At 41.9% G+C, this 19540-nt stretch overlaps 1 protein-coding gene across 12 annotated transcripts in view; it reads right to left on the reverse strand.

Annotated features, from left to right (window-relative positions):
• LOC119659689 (unconventional myosin-XVIIIa) overlaps positions 1-19540 on the reverse strand; it is a 426534-nt gene that overhangs the window by 84807 nt on the left and 322187 nt on the right. For all 12 annotated transcript variants that reach the window (XR_005250364.1, XM_038067926.1, XM_038067928.1 and 9 more), the window contains one exon: positions 2201-2335. Coding sequence is in view for 11 of the 12 variants with exons in the window: in XM_038067926.1 (XP_037923854.1) it covers positions 2201-2335 (135 nt within the window). In the remaining variant the exon portion in view is untranslated. The remainder of the gene's footprint in view (positions 1-2200; positions 2336-19540) is intronic.

The following is a 19540-nucleotide window of genomic DNA, read 5'->3' on the forward strand; positions in this document are numbered from 1 at the left end:
CATATTTAAATATTACAACTTTGGGTGCTATATAGGATCTTTAGTCCTGGGACCTTATGTCTTTTTTATTCTTGTGCTATAACACAAAATATATATTTTTAATTCTCATTGTCCTGTGACGAGCGGATGAGAGATTAATTTCCTGGTATACAGCATATTTCCTTTTCTTCATTACCTTCCTTTCAATTTCTTATTTTTCATCCAGCATCCACTTGTTTTAAAATATTAAAATAAAATAATTAAAATAGTAATTTTTATTTGTTCAAATTTCTCTCACTTTTTTACTTCCCACAAAATCCTAAAAAGTTAAAATTCATTTAAATTTCCAAGGCTAATATAGAAACTTTCAAACATTTCGACGAAACGATCAATAATCTTCTTTGTTGTTGCTTGCACATAGATTTAATCAGCTGTTGAGTAGGGAGAGGCGGTGCTTGCCAGTGGAGTTGCATCGTAAATGCGAATTGTCAGAGTTTTGACAAACTTCCCGGTGTTCACTTTTGCGACGTTCCATGCATAGAAAATTCGCCGGGTAGCGCACACCGAGAGTTTGTGTCCACCACTTCAAAAGCAATGTATTGGTGGTCGCTTGCCGAGAAGTCTTCCAGAACTCGCCCACTCGTCCACCAGTGACACCAGTGATTCTGACGCGAAGGTTACGTCTGGAATGTTTCCCTCGCAGCCCGGACGTCGGAACGTTGGGGTGGATCCGGTGTTTAGTACTACCAGTCCTGTTCTCGCCGCCGTTTACAGAATTCGGTTCCCCCTGGAGTCTGTGTGAGGCATGCCCCATTTAAGTGCCCTACCAGTGAAGTCACCCCCGACCAGGATCCGCCCATCTGTGCCTAAGATAGCGTCCTCCAAAGCATCAAGGCTCCGACGAAAGTCCGGCATCGTCTCATTCGGCGTAAGGTAGACACTAAAAATGTTATCCCTGAACACCGAATCCAGGGCAAAGCCGTCCCCTCGGCCTTGGGCAAGAACCCTAAGGAGGGTGCCGTCCCGAACCCAGATGACAGCGGTACCTGATATGTCAGGGTGCCATGAAACTGGGCCCTTGTTTTGGTATTACTCACTGATGAGTACTAAATCAGCTTTGGTCTCCATAGCGAACTGCGCTAGCATCTCGTGAGTGTTGCACTCCGGTGCATACTGATTTGTAGGATGCAAATCATGTTGACCAACGTTCTCATCAGTCGCGCCACAGTCCCTGCATATGACGCAGCTTTCCTTTTCATTGCAGGTGAATGATTAACTTTGCTGATCTTTCCCATATTTTTACAAAGTTGTAAATCTATCACTTCACATCGAGATATTCATTTCATAAACTAATCCGCAACGTTTCTGAATGCAAGGTCTTCAATAGAAAGGGATGATACTAAAAACATATTGACAGATATAGTAGAAAGAGTTCAACATACGCTAGATGAAGAACAACGCACTTTCCCAATTTTCTTTATGTTGAAGAAACAGTTCGTTAAACTCTACCCGGGGCTTCGCCAGTCAATTGCTGCATATCTTGTTAAAAAACAAATCGTGCTTTACCTTGAAGAGATCTTTGGTTTCTTTAATCTAAACCGAGAATTCGTCAATTGCAACCTATTATTGATTTTCATTGAATGTCGACATTGCGGATTAGGGCATTTCGGATTTCAGCATGCCCTGCCTACTCTGACACTGCTAGCAGTCCCTCAGATAATCCAGCGATCTATTCTTCAATATAATTTTTAAAATGGATGCGATATAGGTATTACTATTAGAAACGAAAGAACCTACTATAAATAGTCTACAGTTCAAAAAGAATGGCTGAAAAATCATCATATTGCAGAATTTAGTATGGGGGAGGCCCAGCATTTCTGTAGCGTTACTTCTTTTAATAGTTTCATACAGAAAAATAACTGTTGCTTAAATTGTCTAAATTAAAATCCACCTTGCTATGAATATGTGTACGTAGAGGTCAGTATTCCATTCATTTATCAATTTACCTTCAATACGTGTCCCTTTATGAAACCTATTTTCCTGATATATTTTTAGAATGACCACTCCGTAGAGGATGGAGGATGAAAAATGCCCGCAGAAATTGGAGTTATTATCTTAAAAATGGTGATTTCCTAATTATTTGCGACTACATGTATTCAGGTGTCCCGATTTCACTTCAAACCATTGTAATCAGTGAAAATCATAATAAAAATTTACTCACCTGTACGCGTCTTTGTGTAACTCGACGTCTAGCAAGGTATCCTCGGCAATAAGCTTGTAATTGAACAATGCGACCAGATAGTAGCTCATCACGTTTCGCTTCCAATTGGTTAAGTACACCTGATCGAAATAGCACCTGCAAGGTAAAAAAGAAACGAATATTAATAAGAGTTTATTCCAGCCTGATTGGATTTTATTTTTATTCCTAGATTGGCTAAACCATTTCCCTGGGGAAACTGATCTTGTTTTCAATATAAAACACTTAAGGGATGGAGCTGATTTCTTTCCTATGGAAGGGCTTAGAGATTGATTATGGTAAGGTTGTAATTGGTGGCCCCAGGAGAGCTAGTTAATTTGATATATGATAAGGTCTTAGTTTGTTGCATGGTCTGCGGATGTAGTTCACTTAAGATTTAGTGGAAATTATAGGATTCATAACAAGTACGTACGAAGACTGCAGGTATTGATTAACAGAGGACGTACATACATGTCCAAGTAATTTCAATAATACAACATAAGGTCTACGGTAGACATTGTAATCATTTTGCAATCTTTCATCATTTCTACTTATTTATCTAAGATATTGTGAGGTGATAGGAGGGCTTCTGATAGGATCTAGGCTAAATTTTAATTAGTTGTCATAAATTGCGACATTTCCTAATATAGTCTAAATTTTCCTGGAAAAGATCTTCCAATAATTCTATTTATCCGCAGAAAAAGATTTTAGGTTGGTGAAAAAGTAATGTCGTATTTTGTCAAAAGATCGGGTTAAACTGTATTTTCTATCGTAAGGCTATAACGATTTTGATAACTAGGTGCGCGTTAGAAAGGCGACATTTTGCGTGAAGAAAGTCCATCGTTTTGATCAACCGTTTAAGGGGATCATCCCGTGTGTCGGATCCGCGGAATCCAATTTCTTTTTGCATCAATTGTATCAAGATATAATGTAGAATATATGGGCAAAATGATTTTTTGATATTCGGAGTCGTTCGGAAATTTAAGTGTTAAATACGTAATAAGACACATGCCAGATCTATGTCGATCGCCGTAAGAAAGCGTGTATTTATCGGTCCGAATGATGTTTGAATGACTTCGCTAAAAGTACAAGAATTGAAACCAAGGCCGTACATGTGTTTCTTGAAGAAACCTAAGGTTTATGGATTAAGTATAAGGTCAGTTAAGTTTTTATGGCTAAAACTGGTGTTCTAATTTTTAAATGCGTTTTTCTCGAAACTGCATGTTGAAAATCGGCTGCCACCATAGCCCAAAATCTATCCAATGAAATTCTTTGAAATTTTCACAACTTATTCAGAACATATTTCTACGGTCCGCAAACCAGGATAATTGCGATCCATTTGGTAGTTTTTTTTTATTCATTGAAGAAGCCTTAAAAAACACCAAAATTCACAAAAAAAGTTTAACACGTTGCCAAAAAATTAGCTTTCAATATTTTTTAATAATCCTAGTTTTCGGACAGTGGTTAAGTCTGCACGTTAAAATGCCATTTACATCTATCTATCTAGTGTGGCAACAGAAAAACACCTTCTTGTGGAGATTGCTCTGTATTTCAATAATGAACTATGCCATCGGGCTAGAAAAATTACTACGCATGCTCAAGATATTAATAAATATATGGTCTATTTGTATCTTTATCCAGTTCTTCACAAAAATTTTTTAAAAAAAGCGGAAAAAACGGCCTTCACTCGGGATGGCCCCCTTAAAGTTGTTCCATTTTGAAAATGAATGTGTCGAGGGAAGAAATTCGTGGTATTTTGCACTTTGACTTCCTGAAGGGCAAGAATGCGTCGTAGCTCGGTAAAAAAGTTTGTACAGTTTATGGTGACAATGCTATAACAACACATGTAGCAGAACGATGGTTTAAGTGGTTTCGTTCGGGAAATTTCGATGTCAAATATGCACCCCAATCTGGATGTCCAATCACGGAAAAACGTGATGAAATAATGGGAAAAGTCCATCAAAATCTCACCTCTCGTGAGAATGCTGTAACTGTTCATTTGAATTCCGCTGAATCGGTCAAGAAGCTAGACAAGTGTGCATGAACTGAATGCAAAAAATTGAAACGACTTTCCAAATTTCCGCATGCAATGAGCGGCTGAAAAAGTTCAAAAACAAGCAACTGTTGAAATGAATGGTCACAGTGGATGAAGAATGTGAAAACGGTCATGGAAGAAACGATCAGAAGTTCCAGAAACTGTCGCAAAGCCAGGATTGACGAAGAAGAATGTGAGGATATGCGTGTGGTGGGACTACAAGGGAATCATCCACTACGAGCAGCTCCGGGCTTGGCTAAACTATTGATTCGGATCTCTAATGTCAACAATTAACGAGACTAAGCGAAGCAGTTGACTGGAAATTTGTTCCATACCTAGCGAATATATATTACGTCAGAATACCCACTATTGCGTGATACTGTCAGTAAAAGTCTTAGAATTTACCCAAAGGCAGCAAATTTGAACTACCATAACTTTGTTACTAATAGTACGATTTGCACCAAACTTGGTAGGATCAGGCTATATATAAGAGACTAGGTTACTGCATGATTCTAGAATAAACTTAAGAGGGGTTTTACAGCCAATTACCAAAAATTATAGTAGTATAGTATTATTAGCATTATTTAAACAGACACCGATTTAGAGGGTATTTCAGAGTCTGGTGACCGTGTAGTGGCAGCTTCGTGTTTTTTTAGATTTTTTGGTAAGGCAAATTATGAGAATGGGTTTCTAGCCACCGCCCTCCCCACTTTTGCATGCCAAAATTGAAAAGTACTGATATCTCTCATTTGACACTCCACATGACTATATTTTGTGAAAAAACTTTTACACCGGTTCAGAAAATGGAATCACGGCTGCCCAGAAAGATAATTATTGACAGTATTTCGGTTGATTTTGTTTATTTGAACAAATAAAAAAACAATACAGTTGAATTTACCCGAAAAAAAACCGACAATATTTTTCCATCGAACAAATATATGGAAAAATGCCGGAATAAGTTCCAAAGATAATATTTCAATTGACAAATTTGTGGCGAATATCGACACGACTTTTGGTTGATAAGGAATTTACAAAACGGATTCGTAGATAATACTGGCAACGATTTGTCGGATAGCGATGACGAGAATTTCATTCCGATGAAAACGAAGAGTTTGACTATTTATAGTTCAACAATCAAACAGGAAGGATAGTGAAAATGAATTAAGCAGTGAGTCTGGGCTCAAAGCAGAAGATGACAGAATCTGGCATTTTAGGATGTGCAAAGTATGGAGGTGCCCCTGCAATTTTAACATGTCCACTTGTCTTTTTTTTTAGATACTCCATATTACACTTTTTGACAACTCTCCCAAAATCTGTTTTTGGTTCCACATGGAGAGAATCAAATTATGGATAGCCCTCATGGTCAATGGATCACCTGATTCGATAAGTTCAGTGGAGATGTCATTTATGCCCGACGTGTTGTTCATTTTTTAACATCTGATTGCTGAAATAAGATACCCATCTCTGACTTTCGCCCCCAATGATTACCCCGTTTTCGCTTTTAAAAACAATGGTTTTGGATTGACGCCCTCGTCTCAGGCTCTTTACTATTTTGTATGCTTGCCCTGTGTTGTTGCTCGCAATGTTGTAGTCAATGTTTTTTTTTCTAATTCCTGGTCAAAATGTTTTCGTTCCTTTTACTTTAATATTTTATTAGGTCCTCAGAGATTTACGTAATTTTATCTCTTGGTCCTTGTGTTTCATTCAATATATTGTTTGTATGCCTTGTTTTTCTTATCAAGCACTTCCTGGCATTCATCATCAAACCAATTATACATGTAAAAGTAGGGTGCATTTTTTTTCATCAAATATAATCATGTGGGGTATCAAACGAAAGGTCTCGATTAGTATTTTCCGAATCCGATCTTAGATTTGACATTTGCTGGAAAGATGGGGTATGCGGGGGGTTGAAAGTGATCATTTCTTTAACGAACCCATTACCAGAAACTACCCAATCGCAAGATCTGAAAAAAAATCAAGAGGCTGCCACTATATGGTGCCTAGGCTCCGAAATACCCTATATACTGAAATCTGTTGAAATAAAGTTAACAATAGAACATTACTTTAATTTTTAGTAATTGGCTGAAAACCCCAATAAGTTCATTCTTGAATCACGAAATTGTGCACCAATATTGGCTGTAGAGTATGATTCCACCAAGTTTGGTGGAAATCGTACTATTACTAACAAAGTTATAAAAGGTCAAAGTTGTCGCTTCTTTCCAAATTCAAGACTTTGAATATTAATATCAGTTGAAAGTGGATACTTTCACATATTACATGTATATATTACGTGCTACGTACTAATGGGACAAATGCACACTCAAATGTTTTTATAAAAGAAAAACACAAAATCTTTCATACCTGAAAGTTTCAGCTTCCGGTTTCCGGACTTGTTTTCATTAGTCCTCTATATATATTTCAACTACCGATCTTTTCACTCAAACCCTCCTCTTTACCATCGATATTTTTTTAATAGCCAACGGCGTAACAACCGATATAGTGCCTAAATAAGGCACTTTGAGACATTCTGGTTTTGCACCGAGGCCCATCAATTCAATATCCCTAATAGCGGTCTGGCATCAGTGACCTACGCCATCGCTCCATATTAGGCAGGGTTCGCCATATCTTCTTCTTTTACTATAAATTTTGGCCTTACACACTGTCCGAGCTGGATCATTCAGTTGTATTCTATCTACAATCAGATAGTCATGGTATCGCTCATAAATGTTGCCGTTAAAAAGGCTACGGAATCGTCCTAGGGCAGAGGTGAAGCATTTTTGATGAGTTGCCTCTTCTCTGGACGAATCCATAGTCGCCTGAGCTTTTTTCAAACTTTAAGTGTTAGTCCAAAAAAAAAAGAGATCCATGGACCAAAAAAGTGGGAGAAATTTGTCTTCAATTAGTCCAATCCGCCATAAAGTTGATGGCTCCCTTGATTCCAAACAAAGATTAGTTCTACTGAAAAATTCGCTTGTCGGGTACCTGGGATGCAGTGGCAAGTAGGACGTTCCGCCAAATCAACTTCCTATGCCGGAATGAAGGCGAGCACCTCCCAATAACTTTAAATGGTGTAGGTTCCTTAGGCGTGTGAAACTTTCGTTATGATTGCACTCTACGATAGAGGACCCATGAAATGAAAAAAAGGCCTCACGATTTGCGTGTCCTGAAGTTTTCAGGATAAAATAATGACAAGAATAAACTAACACTACAAGAACCACCTGAACGGGAACCGCTCAAATAGAAGCTCCATGAAGAGAGGACAATTTTCTTAGATGAGAGTTCCACTAGGTGTGCCTGCCGATAGTGCTGTGCTTGGAACTGTGTTTTTTTTTCCAAAACCTACCTCAGGTTTCCACATCCGGAAAAAAACCACGAAAGACCTGGGTTTCTATCAAGCCCGGAACTATATAATTGGAGCGCCTAATTAAGGAAGATAATTCGGATGAGAACTGGTTTCCTTCCTCACTCCGTGGTTTTTGTTAAACAATTGAATTTTATTTAAAGAAAAGGCTAATGGAATTTTAAAAATAACTGCACTAACTACAAAATAAAAAAAAAACTACTTCAATTTCACTTTAGGATAAAAAAACTTACTAATGACCATTTACCGACGATAAAGATATACCCCTACTTCAAATAAGCATTAAATCCCAAAATTTTTTTATCAATCCAAATCATAGGTTTTTCAACTTTCTGGCAAAAAGCCTAAATCTTTTAAAAGTTAATTAATTTTTAATTGCCAAACGTCGGCAATACAAAAGTACTGAAACCAAATGTTGATGACAAGTATATGGCGGACCAGCATGTGATGGGAAAGTTCAAACACCTTTTCGGTATGTGTAATGTGTAATTTGCAGTAATTATCTTTGGTAATGAATTCGTATTTCATTGGAAATGCCAGTCTCAAGAGCATTAACATGGAAACCATCGAAACGAAAAGAGTCCTTCAGTATAGTCGAAGTACTTTCCAGTTTGAACCTAATTTTGTGGGTGTGATGTCTTCTGGATATTTCCGAAAATGAAAGACAAATTTTCCATTTAAATGTCGACCTGTCATTCCTTTGTTAATCCATTCAAGTTATATTTAAAATGTTGGGATCACATAATTTCTTGAGTATTACTCACAGTTTTATTTGAAATTAAAATTTAATCAAGTGCTGGGTGTGTGAATAATAAATATGGTTTTTAAGGGACTATAGTGGAGACTAAAGAATCAATTTATTTCTCCGGAATCCATCAGGCTGGATCAATCCCGCCAACTACGTCAAATATGGAGCAACTTGAAGAGAAGCATATCAATTTGCAAGCTGAAAATCACTGTCGCCACACTAAACGTGGTGAGTACCAATCGAGGAAACTGGACTGGACCCAGCGGAAAGAACGGAAGTCTACTGACATCTTTCTCTAACATCTGCACCGACATAGGGATTCTGAAAATTAGGAGAATAAAATTCCTGAAACGCAAGACAATTACAACAGTAAACCCTTGGACACTAAGCGGATGACCTAAACTAGGGTAGCCAAACGTAATCGTTTGCATGGACATGGAAACCGAGTAACCTCTGTAAAAAAAACAAAAAGCAACAGCGGCCATTAATCGCTCATCCAAGCCATTTAGCGATGGTTATGTGTCTTTTACCAATGGCACTAGTGGAGGGTACTTCTACTAGTGTCAAACTGCTATTGCCGGACCTCTGGAACGCTACCTATGACAGTCTGCTTAAATTTGACATGCCAGAAGAGTCGCGCCTGGTCGGCTACGCAGATGATGTCGCAGCGCTTGTTACTGGACGCACTGTCGAACAGGCAAAGCAGACCCGACATGTTGATGCGACGAGTAAGCGGAAGGATGACTACTCATGGTTTCAACCTTGTACTGGAAAAAACCGAAGTATAATAGTTATCCTGACTAAAAAGAGAATTCCCTGCGTGCCATATCGTTCGGCGAGTCGATAATCGAGTCAAAATCAGCGGTAAAGTGCCTCGGGTTGACTCTTGACTCAAAGATGAGTTTTTCTGAGCAAATCCAAGCAGCATCGAACAAGGCTGCGGCTGGAGTTTCGGCGTTAAGTAGGATAATGGCAAACATTGGGGGTTCTACGTCTAGTAGGCGACGTCTCCTGATGAGTTCAACGCAGTCTGTCCTGCTCTACGGCACAGAGGTATGGGCTGGCGCTCTTAAAAAGGAGGTATATCGTAAACGCCTTGCGCAAGTACAGAGACGTTGAGCTTTACGGGTGACGTCTGCGTATCGCACTGTCTCTGAACCGGCCGTGATGGTGATCCCGGGAGGGATCCCCGTTGCCCTTCTTGCTAGGGAGCGTCAGGCCATATACAAGCGTAAGGGAGATGAGCCAAGGGAGGTGGTTGCTCGCGAAGAACGGCAACACACTCAAGACGAGTGACAGCTCTCTTGGCAAAAAGAAACTAGAGGCAGATGGACGGTGCGGCTCATCGGCAACTAAGGTGCGTGGCTGAATCGGAAGCATGGTAATACTGACTATTTCCTTACCCAATTTTTAAGTGGACATGGAGGTTTGCAGTTTTACCTGCACAAGATTGGAAAGACGCGTTCTTCGGATTGTGTGATTTGCAATGGAGTTGTGGACGACGCCCACCACACTTTTTTTTCTTGTGGAAAGTGGGATGGGGCTCGTCAGCAGCTCTATTTAAACACAGGGGATCTCTCTCCAGACAACATTGTCGAAGAGATACTGAGGAGTGCTGACAGGTGGAACCGTGTTGCCCATTACGTTCGGGCCCTTCTCGTTACTAAGAAGATAGAATTCGACCGGTGGAGGAGCCGGATGGCAGGGGTTCCTTGAACTGACAGTTCCCTTCCTCCTCTCCCCTCCCGTTGGTGAAAGGACTTCCCTGATTTGAAGGTTCCGCAAGGCGGGAGAGTTCGGGGACTAGCCCGAAGTAATGTGACAAACGGTTCCAGGCTAGCTCTCTGACGATGGGGAGGTGTTTAGTTGGTATTCCGACGACGTACCGAATCGGAAGTCCAACACTGTGTGCGTAAATGCATTCACCCTACCCCAAAAAAAGAAAAAAACTGCTATCGAAGATGTGGAACAATGTGGAGCCTAAGCTGCCAGAAACGGTCATCGAAGGGCAGTTCCAGCTCGTGTTTTGGTTTCTCTGGTCCGTGAATACCACGGCGTAGCATCCGAAGACCAGCTTTTTTTTATTTTTCAGTTTATGCGTCGTTGATCAAATTCCTAGGAGATCAAAGTCATAAAAATTGAGTTCCAACTAGGAAGTTCATTTCTAGGTAGACATAGTGAGGGTAATGTAGATCAATTAACAGTTTAGCTAACTTTGTATTGAGCGCAGATTGCTGTCTTTGAAATTGCCCAAAATAATGGATACGAAAACAACCGTAAATACTTGATCAAATCCTGCCGCGCCACAACAGCATTCGAAATGCGAAATTGGGTAGTCCTGGAGCCTGTGTTCTAATCACAAAGAGCTTACATGTTTTGCTGTGCCTCGACTTAAGTTACAATAATTTAGTGGTAGTTAAACTGGAGTCTGTAGGGGCAGCACCCTTTGGCTCACATTACTTACGACTGAACGGCACCACCAGAAAAGCTTTTAACGTCGACCATCACATTGAAGAAAGCCTACCTGTTCATAGGCTGTCATGCCAAAGTAAGACACATAGGATGGGAAAATCAACGACTGGAGTATATCTTCTTAATGTTGCTATTAAATCTAATCTCCGTGTACCACGACAAGACAACAACCTTCAAATTTCCAACCACAGGAAATTGCAGTGGCTGATAGAAAATCTTCCATGAACCTTACTAACTGCGAATGGATTTTTTTAGGAAAGAGAACTGGAAAGTGTTCAAACAGGGATTTTTGCCGAATTTCAGAAATCCTAGCAGGATCAATTAGAGGAACCTTCGTTAAAGTTATTAGACTAAAATTTTCCGGACTTCTGGAAGTTTTGTGGTCCCATTCACCAGAGAACACGGAGTTTCATATAATATCAGCATATAAGCCCCCTGGCCCAGTACAAAACAAGTCGGAAACCGGGAGCTCGGCCCTTCAGGTATGAAAGGCTTTGTTTATCTTTTGTGTTAGAATATTTTGATACTCAATAGTTCCATTTATACATAGCTCGTAGTGTTTATACGTTGAATTTACCCGATATTCAATTAGATGTGGTACTGACACTTTACCTCTTAGAGGTATGGTTTCCACTAAACGTTCCAGTATGATGCCTCATATTGGAATCTAGGATGAATAAGGGCGGTTCGCGAATCGGTTTTCAAAATATAAAAACTCACTATTATTAACGCTGTTCGAGCATATATCGCAATGGAGAGTACTTTGAGGGGCGTTCACAGTTCCAACCATTCTACCAAATTCCGTGACAATACCCGCAACTGTTTCTGAGAAAACTGCGTGTGACAGACAGACAGTGAATCGATTTTAATAAGGTTTTGTGGAAAAAAAACAAGGAAATATTGTTCCGAGAGTGCAGCAGATTTATGGGACCTGTATTTTGTTTAAGCACGTACCACACACCTGGAAATGTGTAGTGGTTATACTGAACATAGACAGGCGTAACTTCGAGACCGCGAACGATTTTAGGTCAATCAACCTTACCTGCTTTATATTGAAAAACCTAAAACGTGCTCCAGACATCCATAAAAGGCTTATTATAGAAGGAGCACTTCTTCTCAATTGTCAACATGTCTACCTCAAAGAAATTTCTACAGAGGTTGAGGAAATGAGCCCGATCTGAGGAGCTACAAGCCATCAGCAGTACACCTTAGCTATTTCCTGGACTGATTTTTTCAATTTCTTTTATTATTGGATCTTCCACTTTTTGCAGAACTAACAGAATGCGTTGAAGTCTTATTGACTAAAAGAAACATAAATTGCACCCTAGCGTTTGGAATTTCTGATTATTAACATACTCAATTTCAATGAGAATTATTTAACAAATTTCCAGCAAAAGTATTTGGGGGTTTTTCTTTTTTTTTCAAAATTTTTAGTTTGGGTAAGTAGTTCGTCATCTACGAAGGAGGTATTTAGATCTCGATGTAAGAAACCAAGGCGAATTTGCTATCATCGATTTCTTTCTTTCTTCGGCAGAGTTTGTTGGGGCCATTTGATATTGGAAATTTTTGTGGCACTCCACAGCTGAAATCCGTGGGTCCAGATAGGTTTAATTATTGACTTGTACAAAAGTAACTTGTTATCTAGTGACAAGCGCGAATTTCGGTTGAACGAAATGGACGGGCACGTTTTCCGATTCAGAGTAAACATACGTGGGGGGTCAAGCAGTGCACTGCAGGATAGACTGATGCGGTACATAGCTCCCTGAGGCCAACCTATCTCTCTCTAAGGATGAGCTGTCTCTCCTCTGGGACGGTGTGTGCCTTTTCAGGGGCCAAGCCTCTCGTCTACCAAGGCCGTTAGTGAGTGGTGATAGCCACACCCTGTACGAGGTGACTCTACTATTAACAAAAGGCTACGGATCTAGACTGGGGAGTCGAAAAACACCTCCCCCAATCCAGGGTGCCATGCGAACCGTGCCCATTGGATAGTTTGCAGTCGGGGATAACTGACTGTATTCGAACGGAGCCTCACTGATACCTGGTCGCCTCAGTGAGTAAGCTAGACCTTACCGTGCTAGGGGGGGCTATGGCTCGGCGGACCTCTTAACCCCCATACTCGTGGGAATCAAATGAGTACAAAACAAGAAAAGAAAACGAAAACCAAGAAAGCGGGGCCCCGTACCGCACCAAAACTGGTTAATCAGGCGGAGGCACGTCTCCGAATTACTGAGAGCCAGGTGACTACACCCAAGAAGGGGGAAGTTGGGACGTCAAGCAGTGGATCCAAGGTGAGTATTGGTATACTGCGTGGACTACAGCCAACGAACACCACTGCTCAAAGAGCAGGGACCAGCAAAAGCACGTCTGAGATAAATATAACAGACGTCTGGAAGGAGACAGGTCTCAGTGGCGTCGGGGTTAAATGGTACATGCGCTATCTGAAGGAAGGCCTGAAACCACAAGAGGCCCTTAAGAAGGCTCAGGACAGGAGAAGAAAACCCGGGCAGGACAGGAGTGAAGGCAGGACCCAGGAAGCCCGCCATTAGCTATGCTAGTCCGGTCAAGGACATTCGACTGGCCATACTGCCAAAAAGGTTTCCCGAGCAAATACTCACTCGGGAGGAACAGAAAATCATTGAGGAACTTGTCGTCAAGCAGATGATTAAGGGTTGGACGTCGAAACTGGTGTTCACCGGGATACGCTTTCGACCAGGCCTTATACTAGAACATTGGAATAGTGCTGGCTCAGGAGCCCTGGGTGTACCGGGGGCAGATTCGCGGTCTGCAAGGAGGAGACATGCAGGTAATTTGGGACTCCTCTTGTGAAAAACCAAGAGCTTGCATAATTCTCAAACGTTATTTAAATTACACATGTCTTTCAGAGTTCTTAACCGGGGACCTTGTGGCTATCCAAGTCTCATTGGAAGCCGGGAGGAGCACTCGAGAGGCAGTTGTAGCATCGGGATACTTCCCAGGAGACGAGAGCCGGGCTCCACCGGAACAAGTCGCAAAGCTGACGAAGTATTGCGAGGAGAGGGCGTTACCACTTCTTCTCGGCTGCGATGCCAACGCCCACCACGAAGTATGAGAAAGCAGCGACACTAATCGTAGAGGTGAGTACCTTCTCGAATTTATTCTTAGCAATAAGTTAGAAATATACAACGTAGGGAACACTCCAACATTTGTGACCAGCACCAGGCAAGAGGTGCTAGATATAACTCTAGGAAATACCCTAATGCACGGGATAGTCAGGAATTGGAGGGTGTCGGATGAACCCTCAATGTCTGATCACAGGATAATAAGATTCGACATTGAGGGTAACTCCGAAATAAAAAGAATAATAAGGAATCCCAAGAGAACGGATTGAGAATCCTACACAACGCACCTGAGCAACAACATTGCCCACCTTCAGGGGGCGGTGACATCAGGAGCGAACTGGAATTAGAAACGGTGGTGGGAAACCTCAACACAATCGTCATTTACGCATATGAGGTCAGCTGTGCGGCCAAGACAGTCAAGTCATCAAGGGATGTACCATGGTGGAACAAGAACCTAGCCAGAATGAGAACAGAGGTACGAAAACTCTAACCGGGCAAAACAAACCGGGGACTGGCGGAGGTATAAAAATGCACTGACTGCGTATAGCAACGCCATCAGGGAAGCGAAACGGAACAGCTTTAGGGAATTCTGTGAAGGGATTGAACAGATCACAGAAGCAACCAGGCTGTAGCCAAAGATGGGAATATCCTCTGTCTGCTTGAAAAAGGAAGATGGGACATTCACCGAGAATGAGGAGGACAGGGTACACCTGCTTCTCAGAACTCATTTCCCGGGGTCCTACGCTTCGGCGGCAGGTGACAACAATCTGCCCGACACCCCAACAACGAATAAAAGGGGAAGGAAAGAGAGCTGGAAACTAGCAAAAGAGGTATGCTCAAAAGCTAGGCTAAGATGGGCAGTGGGAACTTTTAAACCAATGAAATCTCCCGGAGTAGACGGTATTTTCCCAGCACTTATCCAGAGAGGCCTAGGAATTATCTTAGAGTCTCTTCTGAGGGTGGTAAGGGGGAGCATAGCACTGGGTTACATAGCAAGGGCATGGAGACGGGCAAAAGTGGTCTTTATTCCGAAAGCGGGTAAAAAAGATCCTTTTCACCCTAAATCTTTCAGACCAATCTGCCTAACATCGTTCGTACTCAAAATGGTGGAGAACTAACTAGAACTAACGTTCTAAAGCGTAATCCGCTACATCACTGTCAACACGCTTACCGGGCAGGACGGTCAACTGAAACTGCTCTGTATCAGCTGACAGAGGTACTACGGGACGCCATAGAAACAAAAGAAATTGCACTGTGCGCGTTTTTGGATATCGAAGGAGCATTCGACAACACATCGCACACAGAAATACAGGATGCCCTGAGCTGCAAAGGAGTGGGAAACACCCTGGCACTCTGGATGGGCAAAATGCTAGAAAGCAGACAAATAGAGGTACAAACAGGTACAAATTCTATTATCATGAACACCACTCAAGGCTGTCCACAGGGTGGAGTACTATCGCCGCTGATGTGGAGTATGGTAGTGGATGAACTCCTGGACGTGTTAACTAATACTGGAATACAAGTCCAGGGCTACGCGGACGACATTGTTCTAATCTGTAGGGGCAAATATGAAGATACCCTATGTGATAGAATCCAAACTGGATTAAGGATTACTAGTGCCTGGTGCAGGAAGGTGGGACTGCGGATCAACCCAACCAAAACCACCATAGTACCATTCACTAGGAGGCGTAAGCTGCATCACCTGAGAGCCATAACATTACATGATATGGAGGTGAAACGAGAAACAGAGGTCAAATATTTGGGAATCACGCTAGAACAAAAATTACTCCGGAAGGCACATGTCGGAAATACATGTCGGAAAGCCACGAGGGCTCTGATGACTTGCAGATCCATAGCAGGAAAAAAATGGGGTTGCAGCCCGAAGATACTCTTTTGGATATATACTGCAATATCAAGGCCAATGATTACCTATGGAGCGGTAATCTGGGCAGAAAGAACCCAACTTAGCACACAAGCCAGGGAATTACATAAGCTCCAAAGACTGGCTTGCGTGTGTATCAGTGGGGCAATGAGGACATGCCCAATGGCATCCCTGGAGGTCCTTCTGGGATTAACCCCTCTCCATCTGCACATACAGATGCAGGCAAGGAGATCAATATTCAGGATGGCCGGTAGTATGAGTGAGGCGGGGAGCTGCCTAAATCGAAGGAAGATTTATATCCTTTCTAGGCGGTATCCCAAGTTACTGATACCGAGGGATAACATGACAACGAGGTTTCACTTCGATAAGAAGTTTGAAACACGTTGGAGTAACAAGGCAAACTGGGAGAGCGTGGCTGCGACATACGGCTTAAACCAGCAACTGATTACTTGGTACACTGACGGATCCCTCACAGCAGAGAGAGCGGGTGCCGGTGTCATTGGTCCAAGGAAAATGTACTTTGAGCCAATGGGCAGGTACACTAGTATATTCCAGGCGGAAATTTACGCCATAGACAAATGTGCCTCCTTTAATCTGCAAAGGAACTACAGGGGGCAGAACATAGCTATTCTCATCGATAGCCAAGCAGCGATCAAGGCACTTAGGTCCAACCAGGTGAACTCTAAACTGGTATGGGAATGCCTTGAGAGACTGAATACACTCAGCTCGTCCAACAAGGTCTGGATACTTTGGGTTCCAGGCCATACTGGGTTGGAAGGTAACGAGGCAGCGGATGAACTAGCCAAGAAGGGAGCAGGGATGCCTTTACACGGGCCAGAAGCCTTCTGTGGAATCGGAAACGGTTTCATGGCTATGAATCTAAGAAACGAAGAGAAGCGGTTGAGGGAACTATATTGAGCGGGCCTACCAGGGATGGAGAACCCATGCGTACAAAGGATTGCTTAAACCTCACCAAAAAGAAACTCCGAATCATAGTGGGAATTCTCGCTGGTCATTGTCGGCTGAACTATCACCTAGGGAAGCTAGGGATATCTACCGACACTGCCTGCAGGTTTTGTGAGGAGGAGGACGAAACCTCCATACACGTCCTGGGACAGTGTCCGGCACTTGTGTAAAGTAGGTCGAGACATCTGGGAGAACACTTAATACCAGATGCAAAGCTGAAACATCTTGAAGTGGGGAACATACTAAAGTTCCTAACGGTTACAGGCCTGCTTGAGATACTATGATCAATAGGTACACTATAACCAGTAAGAGGGGCACAATAATTCTTCAAGGACGCGGTGCGACTTTCCCTTAACCGAATAATAATAATAAACACACGTAGAACCTTTCGCTCTCATTCGCGCGAATTTTCCATGTTATTAGCCACTTTTCGAGTTGTTGAAATAAAGTTCCAGGGATTTGTAAACATCCTCAAGAATTTTATGAATGCCAAGGACCGCCGTGTCGTCCGCGAATGTACTTAGATATTATCAGATTATCGTCAACTGGCAGATCGAAAACGTACTACAGATTAGATACAATAATGGCCTAGTTCGTTTCCCTGGGGACACCTGCTTTGGCATTGTGACATTTGGAGCTGAAACCTTTGTGTTCTAATCGGGATGACCTTTTATATAGGACTTCAAGATATCATACTTACGAATTGATGGTAGTAGAGGCTTCTTAGGATCAATAGAAACTTTATGCTAATTGGGTAGGATCTTTTACTGGTTTTATGACTGTAATTATCTTAGAAGTTCTACACAAGTTCGAGAAGTAACCAATACGTGTCATTGCATTAAAGTCTGCTCGATAGCATGGAGAGGGAGTTCATGACCATTTTTCCTGTAATTTTGTCCTGGCCACATGCTTTTTTAGGATCGACTTCTCTGATGATGTAAGCAGCATTTTTAACTTTGAAGCGGAGGTTCGTTTTGGCAGATGAGGGTGAGCATCGCGGAAGTTGAACTTTGTTTTTCACTGAGTTGGGTGTAAAAACATTTTCTAAGTGAGTCGCCAGTGCAGTATCTTTTTCAGCATCACTTCGAGCCCAATCACCATTTCTTAGGTGCAACGATGGTGAAGGTTTCCTTCCAAAGAGAATAATCGGTGTCCTCTGCCGAAATTGAACCTTCGAACTAATTGTGCATAATCTATTGTTTTTATCGTGTAGAGCTTTTTCGTAGACATTTTGTTACTTTTGACAGTTCAGCTCTCAGCCTTGGTTAACGATGTGTTTGCCATGCACATCTCAGATTTCATTTTTGTTGATCATCTCAAGGATACGTGCTGAGGGCTCGTATCTATTGGCTACCTTTTGATTTGATTTTGTGGTTAGTTACAGCAAAGTACAGGGTGTTGATGAAACTTTCAATGGTTAGGTTACTGTTAGTCTTCGTATTCGAAGTGGCTAAGTGGGACCTTATATATTTCCGATTATCAACCGGTTTGTAGAGATTGAAGCTGTTTTTCAGGTATTTTATGACTGGGTGCAATTATGTTCGGAATGGGAGGATTATTTCAATATAACGTATACTGGGCATCCTTATTGGTTGGGAGTATGTGGTCTACCACAGTTGCTACATTTTTTTATGCTTGCATCATCCTTCTTTGTTTTGCAGTTTGATGTTGAGTGCAAATCGTTCAAGATAAAGCAAACGCTGGGCAGGTTGCAATAAGCTTTTATGTGCCCAAACTCCTGGCAATTTTAACACCGAGGTTCTTCGATGGTTATTTTGCGATGGCGAAGATAACCTAGATTGTAAATCGGATGGGATTCATGAGCTTTCAGCTTCCAATTCAACTCGATAGAGAGGCTGCAAGGCTTTGTAAATAACATTTAACAAAGTCCGGCCCTAACAGGTGAAAACGAGTAAAGCATAGTTACCTACATATATAATATTAAGAACCAGAGCAATCCACACCAATCTGCGTGGCATCCAATTAATCAGTTTCGCCAGTAAAATTACTCCCCAAAGCGCTGTGATTTCTCCAGTACTCCGACAAATAGTCATGAATGAAACTAGGCAAGGCTGGGTGAAGACCATAGTGTATGCCTGCGACGTGGAATAATTGGTATCAGGGTTGTTCTCTCCCGTTTTCAGTGAGACCTCGGACATTTTGGGTCGTAGAAGCTAATTCAGTGTAAGCAGAACTAATCGAGTGCTTGTCACCTTCTTCAACGCGATCTATATACGAAACACATTAAATCGTGTAGTGCTGTCAACAACTGTAAATTATGGTATTTAACAGTTAAACCTTAAGTTCATAGCAATAGATAACTTGGAACTGCTGCCAAGGAAACTCTGAGGGTTAATGTTACAGGAAAGCTGGGGTTAATGAGAGATTTCGCTGGGTTCTTTTCAATCAGGGTGCAGAATGCGATGCACTGATGCAGCAAAAGTGGGCTGCGAGGTTTAAGCGGTAGCTTTCTAAAAAAAAACAGCATCCAAATTACACTGTCTTCGAGAGAATGTCACCATATTCTAGGTAAAGATATTCAGGCTATGGATCAGCGGTTTAAGTATGAACCGACTGCCAGCGAAAAACAGCTACTTCGAATAATATTCAAGTCGGCGTTAAAGTCTTGGGATGGGTGGTTATATCTTCCGAGCTAATGCAGGGGCAAAGTGACGAGTCTAGGCGGCTTCCCACTAGGTTTTCAAATATAGAAGGGTATGAACGTGCCGAAGCCCTGTTCTGGTAAGTCTACACCGCGCTATT

This window comes from Hermetia illucens, chromosome 6 (assembly GCF_905115235.1).
Source record: "Hermetia illucens chromosome 6, iHerIll2.2.curated.20191125, whole genome shotgun sequence".
Classification (NCBI taxonomy): Eukaryota; Metazoa; Arthropoda; class Insecta; order Diptera; family Stratiomyidae; genus Hermetia; species Hermetia illucens.